The sequence below is a fragment of the Styela clava genome, chromosome 2, assembly GCF_964204865.1.
Source record: "Styela clava chromosome 2, kaStyClav1.hap1.2, whole genome shotgun sequence".
Taxonomy (NCBI): domain Eukaryota; kingdom Metazoa; phylum Chordata; class Ascidiacea; order Stolidobranchia; family Styelidae; genus Styela; species Styela clava.
Genome location: NC_135251.1, coordinates 17,281,540 through 17,299,137, shown reverse-complemented (window position 1 = coordinate 17,299,137; position 17,598 = coordinate 17,281,540). Strand labels below are relative to the sequence as shown.

General features: G+C 35.8%; 3 protein-coding genes across 4 annotated transcripts; all 3 read left to right on the top strand.

The window, feature by feature from the left end:
- LOC120336218 (solute carrier family 22 member 21-like) lies at nucleotides 1-7,640 on the top strand. Of its 2 annotated transcripts, XM_078109912.1 has the most exons (12): nucleotides 1-539; nucleotides 1,231-1,316; nucleotides 1,745-1,865; nucleotides 2,030-2,133; nucleotides 2,665-2,819; nucleotides 3,164-3,332; nucleotides 3,602-3,752; nucleotides 3,823-3,917; nucleotides 4,029-4,243; nucleotides 4,431-4,610; nucleotides 4,736-4,877; nucleotides 5,952-7,640. In XM_078109912.1, the coding sequence occupies exons 1-12, from the start codon at nucleotides 363-365 to the stop codon at nucleotides 6,067-6,069; spliced, it is 1,713 nt and encodes a 570-aa protein (XP_077966038.1). In that variant the 5' UTR covers nucleotides 1-362; the 3' UTR covers nucleotides 6,070-7,640. The 2 variants fall into 2 exon arrangements, with proteins under 2 accessions (XP_077966038.1, XP_077966039.1); XM_078109913.1 differs by lacking the exon at nucleotides 4,736-4,877.
- Nucleotides 7,641-8,008: 368 nt separating this feature from the next.
- LOC120336687 (uncharacterized) lies at nucleotides 8,009-8,676 on the top strand. Its single transcript, XM_039404421.2, has 2 exons — nucleotides 8,009-8,224; nucleotides 8,448-8,676. Exons 1-2 carry the CDS (start codon nucleotides 8,037-8,039, stop codon nucleotides 8,674-8,676), a joined length of 417 nt encoding a protein of 138 aa, XP_039260355.2. The 5' UTR covers nucleotides 8,009-8,036.
- A 2,251-nt stretch (nucleotides 8,677-10,927) lies between these two features.
- On the top strand, nucleotides 10,928-16,007 carry LOC144419997 (uncharacterized). Its single transcript, XM_078110289.1, has 14 exons — nucleotides 10,928-11,080; nucleotides 11,253-11,356; nucleotides 11,589-11,686; nucleotides 11,836-11,959; nucleotides 12,149-12,233; nucleotides 12,454-12,566; nucleotides 12,751-12,838; nucleotides 13,114-13,219; nucleotides 13,299-13,950; nucleotides 14,129-14,171; nucleotides 14,247-14,505; nucleotides 14,957-15,093; nucleotides 15,316-15,479; nucleotides 15,774-16,007. Exons 1-14 carry the CDS (start codon nucleotides 11,074-11,076, stop codon nucleotides 15,912-15,914), a joined length of 2,121 nt encoding a protein of 706 aa, XP_077966415.1. The 5' UTR covers nucleotides 10,928-11,073; the 3' UTR covers nucleotides 15,915-16,007.
- Nucleotides 16,008-17,598: the final 1,591 nt, after the last annotated feature.

Sequence of the window (17,598 nt, the reverse complement as noted above, 5' to 3'; positions counted from 1 at the left end):
ACAGCTTGTATAAGCGGGTGTTACACCGTCGGGTTGGATTGTGGATTTCAGCAGCAAGAAAAAGCACACAGTTTATGAATTGTTGTTTGATATCATTTCACAAGTTAATAACGATCAAATAATATATTCTCAAATCATCTTTAATTTATTGAGAGAGACCTTATCTTATGTAATCGCTGGAAGAAGTCAGGTCTTGCAAGGCTAACAGAAGGAAAATTTAGGACAACGTAGTTTTGATTTTCAATGTCACTCTTTTTTAACTATCGCTTGGGCGTTTTCCTTCCACAAATTTGTTATGATTTCCCAAAGACGTGAATTTTAAAAGATAAAAACATATATATATATATATACCTAAGGGTAGAATGTTGTCCATTGACATTGAGTCAATATTTGAGAATTGTGATGGTTTCAACTTGCATCACAAGTTTGGTATTCTATCAATATTTCTGATTGCAATTCAAGTTGGAGCAATAAATTTTACATCGGTCTTCATTTTTGATATACCAGATCATAGATGCTACATTCCAGCTGTCGATGAGGTATGTATATATGTAATGTTTACTGATTGATCCACTGAAGGTATGACAAAGGTTATAGTTTCCGTCTCAACACTAAAGGCACTCATCACTCAAATGCTTGGAAGAGCCTCATCAAGTGAACCAGTTATCCGTTGGCTCCATGAACGGCCTTTATTTGTTATTTTATATTTATTTGTTATGCTTTATATCAGGGTGGTCCAAACCCAGGCTCGCGGGCCACATGTGGCCCACCGCTTCATTATCTGTGGCCCGCGTCACATTCGGAGAGTAATCAAAAAATCGCATTTCATGTTGTTTCGTCATAAAATTAATCAGAAAATTTTTTTGACATATTGTCATCACTATTATCACTGAATTAAATAGTGTTATGGATAGTTGGGGAAACTAGCGAAGTTGAATGATGTGCTTGGCGGTCCAAATTGTTATCTGGCTTTTTAACTTTTTGGTCGGGAATATATGCAAACAATATAGGAAAACTAAAAATCGAATGCGGATTCTATTAGCCTAGAATGACTATGCCTGATAACTATGTGTTTGCACAATAAAGGTGTTTGTTTTGTATTGCACTGTTTTACCTATTCTTGGCACTATTGTGGCTCGCGAACAATGCAAAAATAATTTTGTGGCCCTCGGAGCCGACATCCTCTATATTATTTTAACTACATTTGAAATAATGCAAACATGTTTTCAGATAGAAAGGAATATCTCGAGATCAATCTTGTTACGTTACATTCCACATGAGGGACCGAATGGGAATGAATTTTCAAAATGCAAAAGGTATGTTTTTGATGATATATGCTATGTTTATTTCATTGTATTTGCGTTTCGATCTTAAATTCTGTTGGCTTTTGTGGCATCATAATTCAGTAGCTGCCTCAAACATGATATTATGCGAATATATATATATAGGTTCCATTACATTTGAACCCACGTACATTTGAACCCATGACAATTGCACCTGTATGCTATTGCACCTATGGAATTTTTTTTGTTTCACGGATAGTTAAACCCATACTAACCCTAACCCATGGGTTTTAGCACCCGCATATAGATTGAACCCGTGGATATACGCATGGGTACAAATGTACATGGGTTCAAATGTACGGTCACCATATATATATATATATATATACAACAATGTTCAATTCTAGAAGAGATTTTTTTTGGGATATCCGGTAAACGTAAAACGTCACAGTTAAATTTAGGTATGTCAATGTTTCAAACCACAACATCACACTTAACACCACCGGGAGCTATGCTAATGAATATTGCAAAGACGGATGGGTATACAATGCAAAAGATGGGGTAAAAACTGGGACAGAGGAGGTAAAGAGCAATCTATTAACTGCATTTAAAATTACATTTTCCTTCAAATCATCTGCTAAGAAATAATATTATATGAGTCGACGATAAAAGATTGTAAATGGTGTTTTTATATTTCCTAAATAGTCATCCTCTCAGCTCAACCAGGAGTCATGATTCGTTTTTAGTTTGACTTGGTCTGTAATGATGATTGGCAAAGAATTCTTCTGACGCTTGGATTTTCAGCAGGGCCAATGTTTAGTGGTCTGATTGCAGGGATGATAGTTGACAGGTTTGTTCAATTTGCATACCATAAAAAAAACTATGAAGTTGAATGCAAGATTTATTTTAAGCAACAAATGTCTCTCAAAACAAAAACATTTTTACTTTTCTAGAAATTTTAACATTACAGTAAAAACGCCGATTATAAAGTAGGCTACAGCGATTTGCTAAACACTGCACATCTCTTGAAATCCAACTTGATTACAAACAACTAACTAGGAAACAAAAGTAGAATGCTCAAAAACATTAGCACGATGGTCACGTGCATATAATAAAAAAGTGACACAATAAAATGTCATATGCCCATATTTTATAAAAAGTGTTCCCATGAATGGAAACACAGCAGTCAAAATTGACTCTTAAAAACTTTTAAAAAGTAATAATCTTCTAGCTGCTATTTTTCGCCTCTATAGACTCCATGGACATTCTCATCACTGGGAGAAACATTTGAACATTTAAAGATAAATCCCAAAGCCTTGTTGCACAAAACTACGCCAGTTATACGTACCATTAATCGAAAATAACTCTTACGAAATTCCAGGTTTGGACGGAAGAAGCCAACAATTATTTACGGTATGATTATATCGTCACTGATGATCGCTTATAGCTTTGCGCCAAACTTTGCATCTTGTGTCATATGGTTTACGTTATTAGGAGCAATCAACGCAGCAGCATTTTGTACAGCATTTTTATATGGTAAGACATAATCAAATTCTTGTAGGTATAAATTACTTATTATTATTGTTTTAGGGCTTTAGTTTAATGCAAACATACATTGCATCAAGAGTGTTACCAAATTAACTCTCTTTATGCCCAATTTGACAACTTGCATTTTTTTAAATATTGTACAAAAGATTAATTTCGTTGTTCGAAATTGTAGGTCATACACACCGCAAGACAAATAAACAGGGAAATAAAGCATCACGCTACACATTTTTCAAAACTCGAAACTCCGAAACTGAGTCACGAGGTCCCTGTTCTTTTCAGCAATGTAGCTGGTTTGCCTTGTCGGAATTTATCATATAAATTTAATTTATCAGTACAAGAATTGGTCAAAACTGACAAACGAGCTACAATCAGCTGTCTTATTTATTCTTTTGAATCTTTCTCGTACATGCTGGTCCCAGCAATCGCATATCTATGTCAAGATTGGCGATGGATTTTGAGAGTCGTTGGCTTGATTGGTATTCTGTACATTCCTTCTTGTTGGTAAGTCTTCAAATAATGTAAGTTGAAATAGCGAATTTAAGCTTGAGCCCGATGTTAAGAGGTTGAAAACAAAAAAATGATTTCACAATAGTATGTTTGAGAACAATCATAGCCATACTAGATTTGGTTTTACAACGTGGCTGTCTCCGTCATGGTATTTTGGGAGATGAAATCCAAATAAATAACCACGCCTACCAGCTTATTCGAACCATTTTATTCATCATGTTAAATATGTTTTCCTATATATAATTACTTATTTTGTTATGAAGGATTATTTTTGAATCTCCAAGATGGCTTGCAAGTAAGGGTCGCATTGCTGAAGCTACAAAAGTCATGAAATTCATCATGCGAAAAAATACGACAAATCAAAAGCTTTTGAGGCAAAATATATTTTTGATTTCGTCACCCGCAAAATCTAGTGTAGGTATTAGTTTTCAATTATTAAAGAGCACGTTAAAACTAGTGTTGACCGAATCTATTCACAATTCAGACTACAAAAAGTAAGGATTCAAAGGAGACTCATTTCATCATACTTTTAAGAAACCGAGTATTGCTGAAGCGATGCTTCATTATCAGTTGGATTATGTAAGACTTTTCACTTTAAAATTACATAGGATAAATAATGTTTGTCGTAGATTGGACAGCTTTGTCAGAAACGGAGATTTTTAGTTAACTCCTGATTTCCTATTGTTATAGCACCGCGACTTTGACATCTTATTATGGTTTTGGATTTAATACGTCAAACCTTGAAGGAAACAAATACTGGAACTGTTTTATTTCCGCCGCTGCAGAACTTCCTGGCTGGATTTTTGCTCCTTATTTTCTGCAAAAATTTGGTAGAAGATCTACGTTATCCGCAGCATATGCAATATCATGTTTATGCTCAATACTCTGCCCGGTGTTTGGCAACTGTGAGTTAAACTTACTGCATAATACCGTGGGCCTACTGTGTAATGATATGGTAAAAAGTATCAGATATGTAGCGAATATTGTTCTGGTTGATAAACTGTGGATTTTCATGAATAGCTTAGCGAAAGACTCGAAATGCTATTCCAAAGTTGTTTGAAATGAGCTTGATCATCTTACTTCCTATTGCAGATAACGCAGTAAGTATTGCGTTTGCAATGCTCGGAAAGGTTTTTATTTCATCTACTATGGCAATGATTTTTTTGTATCCAGCTGAGCTTTTTCCAACAAAACTCCGCAACACGGCACTTGGATTCTCTGCAACGCTTTCCCGTTTTGGTGGTTTGATGGCGCCGTTTATTGCTTTCACTGGTAAGCTTGACCCAGATTATTCACTCTTCATAGGATAAGATTACAGTTATATGAGTTGCCACAACTGGGCGCTGTATTAATATGTACCGAACCTAGCATATTGTGGTATTATTCGTAATTTACAGGTGAAAGTTCGAAGTTGGTTCCATTTCTGATTTTAAGCGGTATTGCTCTAGTCGCGTCAATTGTAACGCTCTTGTTGCCCGAAACAAAAGATCTACCCCTTCCCGAAACTCTGGAGGAGTCGCTTGCATTAGAAAAATATAGGTAACGTACTTCTCACACTTTTTGTGGCGCTCCCGTAGTATGTGAAGCAACATGGCGGACACCTGAACATAGTATGTGTACCAGGTTAGGGTTAGGCCATAATTTTAATCCAGTTTTCCTTAGTTTAGTTCTATTACGAGTTCGGGGACTATCCAAGTGACTCCCGTAGTATTTGTACCTGAAATTATGGCCTAACCCTACCTGGTACACATACTACGTTCCGGTGTCCGCCATCTTGGATCACATACTACGAGGGTACCCTTTTTGTTTAGTAATAATCTGTTTGACTGGTATGCTCAAAAACATGGTTATTTTCTTTTTACAGCGCATTTTGAAGTTGTCTAATATATATAATTACAATTGCGGTCCAATAAACCATAATTTTTTTTCCAAACAAAAGAACAATGCTCAAATATACGAACACGAATACCAACTGCAGTACCCATGAGACTTAGAATGAAATCCGTTATATGATCATTCGAAAGCTTCAAATCAAGTCTAACCGCCGCATTAACATTGGTAGTACTGGAGTTGAGAAGACAGCAAAGACTTTGTCGGAAAGATGTGAGGGAGATTTGAAGTGACGCCACGCGGCGGCGCAGTATTTGCAGTGATAACAAAATTTTGCATGAAATATCGAATTTTATAGGCGTCGGGAAAATATAAAAGTGATAGCCTTCTAGAGGAATAAACGATATTTAAGTGCTGTAAATTTGAAAACGATTGGTGCATTATTTTATGGAGACAACAAGTCAACAACAACAATTTAGCAAAACACACCATATTAACACTTCGGGCCCAATAATCAGGACACATTGTAAATCTAGAATGTGTTTCATTTACATACACGATAGCTTCTCACATATCCGTTGCTTCTTATTCAGAGCTATGTTTTATGATGTGCTATTAACACTTTGAGAAAATTGCCATCATTTCAAAATAAAATTTCGAGTACGCTATTAGTTCGACTCGTTTGTCAATGTCCAACATCAAAATTGTGATAACAAAGTTCCCTATATTTAACCATTGGTTTATAAGATTACAAAAATGTTGTATTAAAATTTTCTTTCACAGGTTACAAGTACCATCGTGTAAAAAGGCAAAGTTGGAAAAAAATACCAGAAAGACAGCGACAAGCACATTTACCTCGGATGCGGATGAAAATGATAAAATAAAAAACTGCATTTTATAATCGAAACATATTATCTTTAGTGATTTATTATGCTGACCCATATTGGTTACTTGGTAACAGGAAGAGTAAAAAACTAATTACATATACAGTATATAAAAACTTCCAAGGGACCTGGAGAATGTGCTCCCGAAGCACATTCCAATAAAATTGTGCGTAGTATATTGTTGTCCCTTTTTTTTGTTGGGCGAGCTAGAAACGTTCTCATCTCCACAATGCCTATTCTATACTTGTTTTCAAAGAATAATGCTTGGAAGAAATCAAACAATAGCACACCCCTGAAATTCCCTCTAGTCTCAGATGAGGCTGCAACTGAGTTGAAGATGATCAAATCTTTATGACGAAGACCAGCTCAATTGCGCTTTAATGGTAGGGACCAGATGTCACAAGAACCAAACTCGTATTTCATGGATGTAAAGTGCCCAGGTTGCTATAAGATTACGACGGTATTCAGTCACGCTCAAACAGTCGTGCTGTGCGTCGGATGTTCAACTGTTTTTATGCCAACCAACTGGTGGAAGGGCGTGGCTTACAGAAAGTTCGTGGTTAGTGACATTCACAAAAAACTATCATTCTAGCAGAGATGAATAAAGGTATATCTGATGTTCATGTGCTCTTGTTTATAATGTGGCTCTTCGCGGTAATGAAGTACGAAATGCGGCTCTTAGTCTCTGACTGGTTGGCCATTCCAGAAATACTTCATTGATGTGTGGCGTGTGCTCGTTGTTTTGATCACCACGTGCTCGTTGTTTTTATCACCATTGTGCTCGTTATTTTGATCTAGGTATGCGGAATTTTTGCTTGCTTTGGTATTAATCGCGAGGAAAGGTGACACCTCTCTGCCAGGAGACAGGCCATTTTCGAAGCAATCTAGGAGATCGAATTTTGTGGTCATTTGGTGTCGACCGTTTCGCAATTATGACACATCACACCATCAGGACGTTTCATCAAACTCTTGTGTAGTTGTGACAGCATAGGCAGCTTTCTTCTCCCTGTGTCATGTATTATGATTTTCATTGTGTTTACTGTGTGTGAGTTTGTTTCCCGTTAACAACCCCTAAATCCCCATTGGTTGCGAACCACCGCCGTGATTCTATACCTAAAAATAGCTGCCATGAGCATTGTTATATTCTTCGATTTTGCAAACATAGTCCAAGTATATGCCATGTATATATACAGTATATACAGTGGTTGGATTCAAATTTTTTGTCAGCCGGTTCCATCACAAAAGTCATATTTTTCAGCCGTTTCTGTTACAAAAAGTCATGTTTTTTCAGGGATGCTAACCGGTTCGCTGTACTCATAAAATTCCACGAGACGGTTCTATAGAACCGGTGCGAACCGGCTGAATCCCACCACTGAGTATATATATATTCACTTAATCAAATGCACGTGTATTGATGAGATGCTCATTGCTCAGGTCAACAGAAACAAAATGTCTAGGTTTCGACCACTTACTTGGAGTGTTCAATTAGAGAACAGGCATAAAAACAAGTTTCGCCTAATATTTAGCAGCATTGTCGCTCTGCTACATCTTGCCTTACGTTAGGTACTCTTGTGTCGCGAAAAATAGGTTTTTATACCGGAAAACTTTTCTGGCTTTTCAGTTGTATATCATGATATAACAAAATATATGTGCGAATGTAATTACAAAGTTTCGGAACACTCAAATTTTTACTTGATTTGATCAACATTTCATACCTTTGATTACATTTTGTCTTGATATCTATGTCTATATTTTCAACCTGAGTGCAAATTTTTAAAAGATACGGTAATCGTTATCAAGTACTATCTGAGTAGCAATCGAGAATTTCTTTTAATTTTACTAAATGAAAGGATTGATCAGCAATCCTTTCAATTGCTGATAAGATGTATAACACATTTCTTATCAGTTTTTTAATTTTCCCACGAAAGATATAATCGGTTATATAAACAAGATCCACAAAATTTATGTCACCACATATGTTACAATGGCGAGCGAAACGAATGAATTTACTGTATTACAAAACAAAAAACCGATTTCATTCAAGTTTGACTTGAAAACGATATGCCCAAAGTTATCATTTGATTGGGATGAAATTCGAAAGAGCACAACATCAAGTCTTTCTTCAGAAGATGAAGTTACGAAAAGAAAGATTTACGCTGATGTTTATCAAAGGTGAAATTTATAATTTATTTCTCAAATTTTTGAAGTTTCAATTTTACACTTAGTATACAACCCACTAGCTAATGATAAGACAATCCGTAGCATGACGGTAATATGCTCACCCAACAGGCAGCAATGAAATCAATAGATCTAACTACTTCACCACGATTTTGTCAGAGAAAAGTTTAATTCTAAACCGCCGAATACAACACATAATAGCATTTTGAAATTTCAGAATGACGGACCATGACTCCGAATCATCTGGCGACGAATATGCAAATTTTAATGAAGTCTATTATGGAAGTACATTGAATCAAGAAATGATCAAGCGTAGAATGCGCGGAAGCACAAACAGTACGGATTCAGAATCTTCAGTATTCCCTACTCCAAAGAAGAGAAAAGTAGAGAGTAATAAAAACATAAGCAACAAACTTCCCAATCAAGGTATTACTATTATTATTTGAACAAACATTACGTGTATTTAATTGCATTAGTCATACACTGGGTAATTACGTTCTGTCAATGTAGTTTATGAAAATATGGCAATTTAGAACGACGTTCAACATGCAAGAGAACATTTCTTTAGAGTTCGGGCGTTGTAAAGTCGCACTATCAGTCGTAAAACTGCTGTTGATTGTCGAAACCTTTTACGTTAACGTTTCTACAATGTGGATTGTTCGACCGCAAGTTTGTTGAAAGTAGTGTTGGGCGAATGTTATTTCAGATCTTGCCAATACCGTAGTCCGTAACTGTATAGTCCGTAACCGTAATTTCGCTGTAGATAGAAATAAGAAATAGGTTATGATAGAAAATGATGAAGAAAAATTTACAAAATGTTGAGACCTGATATTAGTCCGTAAATCACGATTAGTTATTTAGGCCAAACGCTTAGTCATTTGACATTGCGAGAAACAAAAGTACTTTCAATAAGATAAAGATGTGTCTGATGTAATTAATCAAGAGTCTAAGCGCGATAATTATCGGGTTGGATAGTATTGACATTCACCTGTTGATAGTTGTCGAAACTGCGAAAAATTAAGATTGTTGGCGATAATTACGGAAACTCCAACTGAAAAAATCAACGTGCGCCTCCGACTTATATGATTTCCCCAAAGCAAATAACACAAGAACAGGTGCGATTGATACGCATGCCAAAATGATTTATTTTCGGAAACGGCGTCATCGGAATGTCTTTATTCTGCTAGATCTCGCAGAGCCCATTAGTCCGTCCTAAGGATATGGAATGCAAGATGTCAGAGTAAACCAAAAATGTAAAACCGAAAAGTTGGCAATGTATGTCGCTGAATATCAATAACCCTGAAGCTCCTTCTTTACGGAATGATTACGTCACATAATTCGTTTCTTGGCTTTCGATTGAAAATTTCGCTATTGCGTACGACAAGGTGACCGTACATTTGAACCCACGTACATTTGAACCCATGCGTATATCCACGGGTTCAATCTATATGCGGGTGCTAAAACCCATGGGTTAGGGTTAGTATGGGTTTAACTATCCGTGAAACAAAAAAAAATCCATAGGTGCAATAGCATACAGGTGCAATTGTCATGGGTTCAAATGTACGTGGGTTCAAATGTAATGGAACCGTACGACAAGTCTTGTCACAATAGACCGTAAATACCGTAATCATTCGTTTTGTTGCTCGACATATAGTGTATTAATTATTGTTTTATTTATTATGACAGTCTGATTCTACGTAAGCAGACTTCTGCCAATCATCATTAGCGATTATTAAATAGTTATCCCGTTCATTAAGGATTTGACTTTTCGTGATAGTGAAACTTAACGTGTGCGCTAATCTGGCATTATAAAAGTAAAACTGCAAGTAATCAGCGTATGATAACACATAATTATACATAAAGGTAAAAAACTTGGCACACCTGCCTTGCTGGGAAGTTTTCATTTCACGGTATAATGACCGCCTTGCCACTCAGGCAACCCGTTGTGTTGGCTATTGTCTCTTGATATGAATAAACTGAGGCAGATGTTGCTTCTTTTTTTTCGCTGACGTGATTTGGGTCACAGACAGTTTTCACTGTCTGACATCTCTGAGTACTCTCAATTTCGACAGTTGAAGATTTCAACAGTATCTCATTCATTGAAATGTGGGTGCCGGCAGGTTAAACCTAGACCAGAGTTATTGAGTGCGAATCGAGAAAGTATTGAATATATATATATAATATTGTGGAATATTACGGCGGCTGCAGTGAAAATAATAAACTCGGATTTAGTTTGACAATGGGTTACCATGTAAATTTAAGTGAAAGTAAAATATTCGAGTATTATATGGCTTATTAGATGTGGATCCTGTTTGACCCGGCTTGATGTATCCGAACTTAAAACGGAAAGTCTGCCAGTGAATAGCAGAAAACAATTTCCGCCATGCATCGCCACAAAATTTCAGCACTAGAAAACCCAGCATGTCAGAAATCATCAAAAAATTTAGTTGGTTCAAAAAGATTCCAGCAGTGTAATCCGCTTTGAAATTTTGACGTCACTTGATTCATCTTCCTTCGCAAACAACGAAGTGTTTGCAGTTCTACTTTTCACGATTATTTAGACTGCTTAGTCAAGGAGAAACGTATCGCGAAGTAGAAAGGTGACATTTGATACCTAGGTCAGGCTTCCGTGCAAATAGTATTAGCAAACGAATCCAGGAGACAGATCAGCGAAAGATATATATGATTTAGCGTGCCAGAGACAAACCTTCACTTAATTCGTAATATTGTCGACGTATGTTTAAACATATGCGTTGTCATTGCAGTTTTATATTTAATTATTTCTTACTGATTTTATCTAAGCAATTTGTGAGGAGGAACGTTGTTGTTATTGGCGCCTAACAATGCGAGGTAAGTGATGATTTGTAGTATATTGAATAATGTTCAATTTTTAAGCGATGCCTAATTTTTTTTCCATGATTTGATGCTTTCGGAATTATGTATCGAAATCTATTTTGTCATGTTTTTTCTAACCGTCTAAAACAAAAATTCAATCATGGAATAATACCTGATATTTATCAAGGTCAAATCAAATTGGTGGCATGTGGAACGGCCAAGAAGTTGACTGTCACTCTGTTGGGAATTAGAAACATTTTGTCTTCAATAGGATCCAGCATTTACATAAAGGTAAGTCCAAACTTAATTACGTCCTTACCTGTACTAATCAAGTGACGTATGCTGGTATGTTCATTTGTATCGCGACAATAAGATATATTATGTAAATGGATAATTTGATAATATGAATGCTAGAATCAGGATCTGGACTTTGTTATTTTAAAATTGCTCAACAAAAATTTACTGGTAGATTTTCGTCGTAAATTTCAGGTAACATGTGAAAGTAATCGCATATTATTTTTAGATTTCCCTAATTTCGGAAAAGAGCGAAACACATGCTGAACATATCATGAAGGTGCACATGGCAGCAAAAGAAACCATTCTCCACGAGACGGTCTCTTTGTAAGTACTGATAATACCATTACGATTATAATTTGTCAAGTTTTGACATACACGGAATGGCCGAACCTTTTGCTGAAAAAAAAAGAATATCTTGATCTAATAGTTTAGGTTTTAAATTAAAAATTTACATGAAAAAATTAAAATTCTAGTAACTTGTCTCGGATGGCATTGAATAGAAGATTGCTGATTGAAGTCTGGTCACAGGCTATGACTCCGGTGAATTTTAAAGGATGCACAAGCTTTGGACTTCGGAAGTTTATGACGAATAATGAGGTAACTTGCATCATTTTTATTATTAACGTAATAATATTCAAAAATTGAACTGTTATTCTCGATTTTAAACGAACAACCACATATTCCAAATCGTTATTGTTTTGATCTCAAGCAACGGTAATACGTCGTTTCTGCTTAAAATGTCAGTGTCATGTCAGTCATTCCAATTAATTCAACATTATTTCACAGATAATTCAAGGTTCATATTACTTGCTCGGTGAGAACATAGGACGACGAAAACATCTTGCTGTGAAACCGAATCAAAGCCTCAGCAGTAAGATAATTATTATGCAAATATGATAACTTAGTGTATACAAAATGTTAATTTTATCGCATATTTTATGCAAATGATGTGTTGGTAAGTAGGTCGACGGAAAAGTCTTGCTTGGAACGCATGGATTCAAATTTGTTTGAAATCTCTCATTCACTCGGGACTCGTAATAATATAAGAATAAAATGAATAAATAAATGTACTTTCTCATTTCTGACATCAGGAGAAAACAAGGTAAAGACAATGAATTATAATCAGTTCCCAGCAGAGACATCACAAAATGACAAATCACAAGCTGGATTCACGCCGAGCAGAAAAATGATCGAACATAAGGAGGTTAGTTCGGAACAATTACTATTAATCTCAAAGCATGAAATTGGGAAACGTCGGACGCATCAAGCTTTCATCACTAATTATGCCCCAAACACTGTCAAACTCATGTACGATACATAGAACGGTTCTTCTGCCGATAGACAATATATATTATAACATTATTCAATAAAAATATTTCTATTTTTAGATCCAATTATCGACTAATGCCATTGTAAGAGATGTTCAATTTGGCGCACAAACACAATCGCCACCATGTGTTTCATCAGTCACAGAAGGTAAGGGGTTCTAACCGAGTCGAGTGAGTTTTATAATAAGTTGATGTCGCTTCCGAAAAATCCTAATGCACAAGCAACTAATTTTGTCACAAAACCATGAGACTTTTAAAGCTTAGTCAGATGTGTAAATTTTCGTACGATATCAATACAAAACATACCAGCTGATCTATTTTACTCAAAATGCTCCTTTTCTTATTAAAGCCTAAGAGAGTTGTTGCCTTGCGTTTCTTACTAGTTTACTTTGATTAAAATGTATATAAACCTTTTATTTTCAGGATCACAAGCTTATTCCGTCGGACTCCGTGAACGAGACGTAATATTGTCAATCAATGGGTCAATTGTTAATAACCGGACTAATTTTGAATTTCAAAATTTACTGAGGTAAGTGTTATTTTTAGGTTATTATTTATATATTTTTGCAATGAACAAAATTGCCAACTGGTATTTTGCCTCTATATAGATCTTGTTCCGGTGTTGTAGTGCTGAAAATTCAAAGAAGTCATCGAAACAACCGAGAATTGAACAATACACCAAAAGGCGGATATAAACGTAAACTTAATAGAAAAGGTGGTGTTCGACACAAAAAGCGTAAATTGAACGAACATCGACTAAGGACATCAGCGCAAAATAACTTGCAATTCATTACAACGAGAGAAAAACTACAAAAGTATAGATATATAGAAAATGATATAGACCAGCAAACGCCATTCAGACCACAACATGATATGAAGCACCAAATCAAACCAATACAATTTGAAGATGAAGATAATGATGATGTGTTTTTGACTGAAGAGCAGGAACAGACATTTCAAATTTGCAAGCCCCCGTTATATGCTGGTAACTCCATTCCCTGTCGTCCTAGCAACACTCCCGGTACACCGCTGTGTTTGGCGTCCGTTACATACGGTGCAAATTTGCAAAAGTCGGCGAGAATAGTCCGAAGACGAACATATCATGACGGGAAAAAACAACTCGCGCAATTGAGACAAATGGTTCCCGGATGTGAATCGCCGATTCTTCGACGATCTGCAAAAAGAAGCATTAACGGATATGAACGCACAAGCAGCAAAAGATATTTTAATAAGTCGGAGAGTTTTCGTATGCAAAAATCGGTATGTAGATTTTATAAACTAATTGTTCCGATATTCGATTTTTTTATTATTGAAGCGGCGTCACAGCACAATGCAAAGGCAATCTTATAAATATTCCGACGAATCTATACGTTTAAACAAACTGAACCAATAAATTAAAAAAATATAATATATAAACATTATAATTTCTTTGTTACAGGCTGGGAATGAGAAGTTCACCTTATATTATCCTGATTTCATTGGTAAGTAGATTCAAGCATGCGTTCACCTTGGGTCGATGTGAGGAAGTTTGCATTATTTAATTTTTTCATTTTCAGATTTTCCTCAAAAATTCGAACTTGGGGCACCGAGTGATATCGTGTCATCTGAAATAAATAGCTCGAGGTCGCAAAATTATGACAATGATCGCGTGGAAATCGTTAGTGTTACGTCATCAAGCGATGTTGATCCAAAACGAATAAGAAGTCGGTCATGTTCTTCCGAATCAGATTTGAAAACGAAAGAAGAACTACAAAACAACAAAAATATTTCGAGTAAAATTGATTGGATCGAAACAGAAAAGATTAAAAAGATATTGTAAGTAACAAAAGTCTTTTTTCTTACCTTATTTGACTCTTACCGTGACAAACATAAATATATCTTACTTTGAATCGAAATATTTGGATGTTTGTAGTACAGGGTTCCATAAGTCGGTTTGTTGAATTAGTAACCCTGTGCCCTGTATTGATCAAATGCAATAGCCTAGATAAGTTAAATGAAGCATACACACTTTTGCTAGGAACAGTACATGGGCATTTACTGAAGTGAAAAGATTCTTTGCTTTTCTTATAACTGACATATGAAATCATACACAAATCTTGTAGCTTCTGTGCTGCTGCTAGTTTATTTTTATGTTAATGATTGAAGTTGAAAATGAAAAAAAGTTTAACTTGTATAAGTGTAAACTATTTGTGTCACTTGTGCTGATACATTTCTTACCTCATATATTCTAATGTTTTTCAAATATATTTTTTCAACATTAATTTAGTCGTGTCAAGTCAAGAAAACATAAGAACGAGGAGAAGAAAGGCTACACAGCACTGGAAAGTAATATTATTAACGTATCGTCTTGTTCCTCCAATTCTTCGTCAGCGAATGGACTGCTAGCTATTTTGAAAGATAAAGGTTTGTAGAATATTCCCGTGAATCGATTTTAAATTAAACCTAGATTAATCCTGGTTATAATCAGATACGAATTAATGTAATATTCTGTTTTAAAACTGTTTTCACATAATCTACATTTTATCATTTGCCAGTATTCTTCGGCGGTTAGGTTTATTACCTTTCTCTCTCATTGTTTTGAAAATACATATATATATATTAATGTATATTTTTTATTTTTTGAAGGTAAATGTGCTTCCTTTCGCGCATTTCTTGCAATAGAGCACAGTGAGGAAAATCTTGATTTTTGGACTGAATGTGAAAGTTACAAAAATAAGAAGACAACAAAACAACGTAAACTTGCGTCTGCGATCTACAAAAAATATATCCACTCTGATGCAGAGTGTGAGGTATGATTTGACATTCAGTCTTTATCAGCACTATTTTTTTTTTGATTTTTGAGTGAACGGCCATATATATAGGCGAAACATCCATCATATCCTTGAAATTTTATCTACTGCTGCTGGAGCGAGTCATTCATTGGTCTTTGCCAGGGCTCAGGTCCCTCCATTTTCAATGAAAACATTGCCACCCATATGATTTGGTTGTTGGTTGGTTTGTTCTGATTCAGTCTAAAAAAAACCTTCCGGCTCCAAATTATTCAAATACGTCAATGCCTAATGGATAATCTTTTATATTTTCAGGTTAATATTACATCAAAAATACGTTCAATGATAACAGAAAAGCTGCAGAATCCAACCTCAGAAATGTTCCAGGAAGCTCAAGATCATATATTTCGGTTGATGGAATCTGATTCTTACAGACGATATATTTCACAAAATTAAATTTAAATGTTTAGATGTGTTTTTTTGCCAATTTCGTCATTTGTTCCTGCATATGTTCTTTCGTCTATTGATTGAATAAATAAACTAAAAACCAGAAAATGTAGGCTTGTGTTATAGGTTTGCAAATCTATACGTAGCGCCAGTCGGTGAAGCTTGGCTCTCAAGGGGTATGTGAATGAACTCACCCATATTTTCGTTTAGTTGCTTGTACAGAGCGTAGTACACAGAGAGAAGTTGTATATAGAAAACCTCAACATTTTTAGTGACTGTTTGTAGAGAGAGTTTAGGTGAATGAGTTTGAGTATTTGCTTATGCAACTCACGACAAATGTTAGAATGAACATGATTACGCCTTTCACAAATTGTACGTAGAACCCCTCTCAGTAGTTTAACAACATTCCCGTCGTTTTTATTAGTTGCTACACAGAATCTAATTCAAAGTCAATGTATAAAGAAATATCCTCATATCTGGGCAACTGTGGCAATTGGTTACCAATGGCGCCATAGCTCAGCTGTTGCAGGTTACGTCCTGGGCAGTGAATGTTAGTCAAACTCGTTTGTGCAAACCGTCTACAACAGACATATGACATGAGCAAACTACGGCCCGCGGGCCAAATCCGGCTCGTTGGGTAGTTCAGTCTGGCCCGCATGATGCTGCCACAACCAAACTAAAACCAAATTTTGATGTTGGGCTAAAAATAGCTCAAGGAATTTGTTGAGATTGGGATTATATTTCGTTTTGGCACGAGGCTCACTGTTTTCCACTTTTGCTTTTGTAACAGTGTAAATATTGTTTATAAAATGTAACTTTTTACGTCACACTTACATGGCAGCCAGTCTAAGTAGACAAATTTTTTGGCACCCGGTCCAAAAAGCGTGCCTGGTCTAGAATCTACCTACATAAATATTTATGCATTGTTGATCTTCACAATGTATTTTATATATATTGAAACAAATTTGCATACATATACAAGCTCCATTTGGTTAGTATTTGCTTTAAACGCTTATCGGCGATATGAAACACCAAGTAAAAATATTTTAAAGATGTATCTGAACGTAGTAGTATATAGAGGACTTGCACGGGTCACGTGACTTTGTTACTAGACGGCAATGAAACAAAAACGTCCATTTGGCTCCTGTCAGTTGCAAGTCGGATTATACGTTTCCGTTTTGTTTGGCTGTTGAAAATGGTTCCATTACATTTGAACCCACGTACATTTGAACCCACGACGATTGCACCTGCACACTATTGCACCTATGAAAATTTTTGTTGTTTTACGGATATTTGAACTCATACTAACCCTAACCCATGGGTTTAGCACCCGCATATAGATTGAACTCGCGAATATACACATGGGTTCAAATGTACGTAGGTTCAAATGTACGGTCACCGTTGAAAATGATTATTTCGTATTGTTCCGTTGGCTGTACGTATAGTATAGACAACGAAATGGATCTTCAGTTATATTCCACTAATTTTAAAAGATCCGGAACGTCGCGCAATGTGGATATCATCCATTGCCTATTGTATTGGCAGAACTGCTTGGTGTCAAGTCCAGAAGCCATCTTACATGTGTTTCGATGGGACATATAAGCAGCTGATAATGGGTTATCTTCCCTTTTTCCTGAAAATAAATTAAACACTTATCATCATTTGACAGTGCCAAGTTTGTGTATCAGATCAG

Excerpts from the sequence above, each read along its gene's own strand:
- LOC120336687 (XM_039404421.2), top strand. The coding sequence starts at position 8,037 with ATGGCGAGCGAAACGAATGAATTTACTGTATTACAAAACAAAAAACCG. Across the intron at positions 8,225-8,447 it reads TACGCTGATGTTTATCAAAG|AATGACGGACCATGACTCCG; the intron begins GTGAAATTTATA and ends TTGAAATTTCAG.
- LOC144419997 (XM_078110289.1), top strand. Across the intron at positions 12,839-13,113 it reads TGTTTCATCAGTCACAGAAG|GATCACAAGCTTATTCCGTC; the intron begins GTAAGGGGTTCT and ends TTTTATTTTCAG. Across the intron at positions 15,480-15,773 it reads ACTCTGATGCAGAGTGTGAG|GTTAATATTACATCAAAAAT; the intron begins GTATGATTTGAC and ends TTATATTTTCAG.
- LOC120336218 (XM_078109912.1), top strand. The coding sequence starts at position 363 with ATGTTGTCCATTGACATTGAGTCAATATTTGAGAATTGTGATGGTTTC. Across the intron at positions 3,918-4,028 it reads TTCATTATCAGTTGGATTAT|CACCGCGACTTTGACATCTT; the intron begins GTAAGACTTTTC and ends CTATTGTTATAG. Across the intron at positions 4,611-4,735 it reads GCCGTTTATTGCTTTCACTG|GTGAAAGTTCGAAGTTGGTT; the intron begins GTAAGCTTGACC and ends CGTAATTTACAG.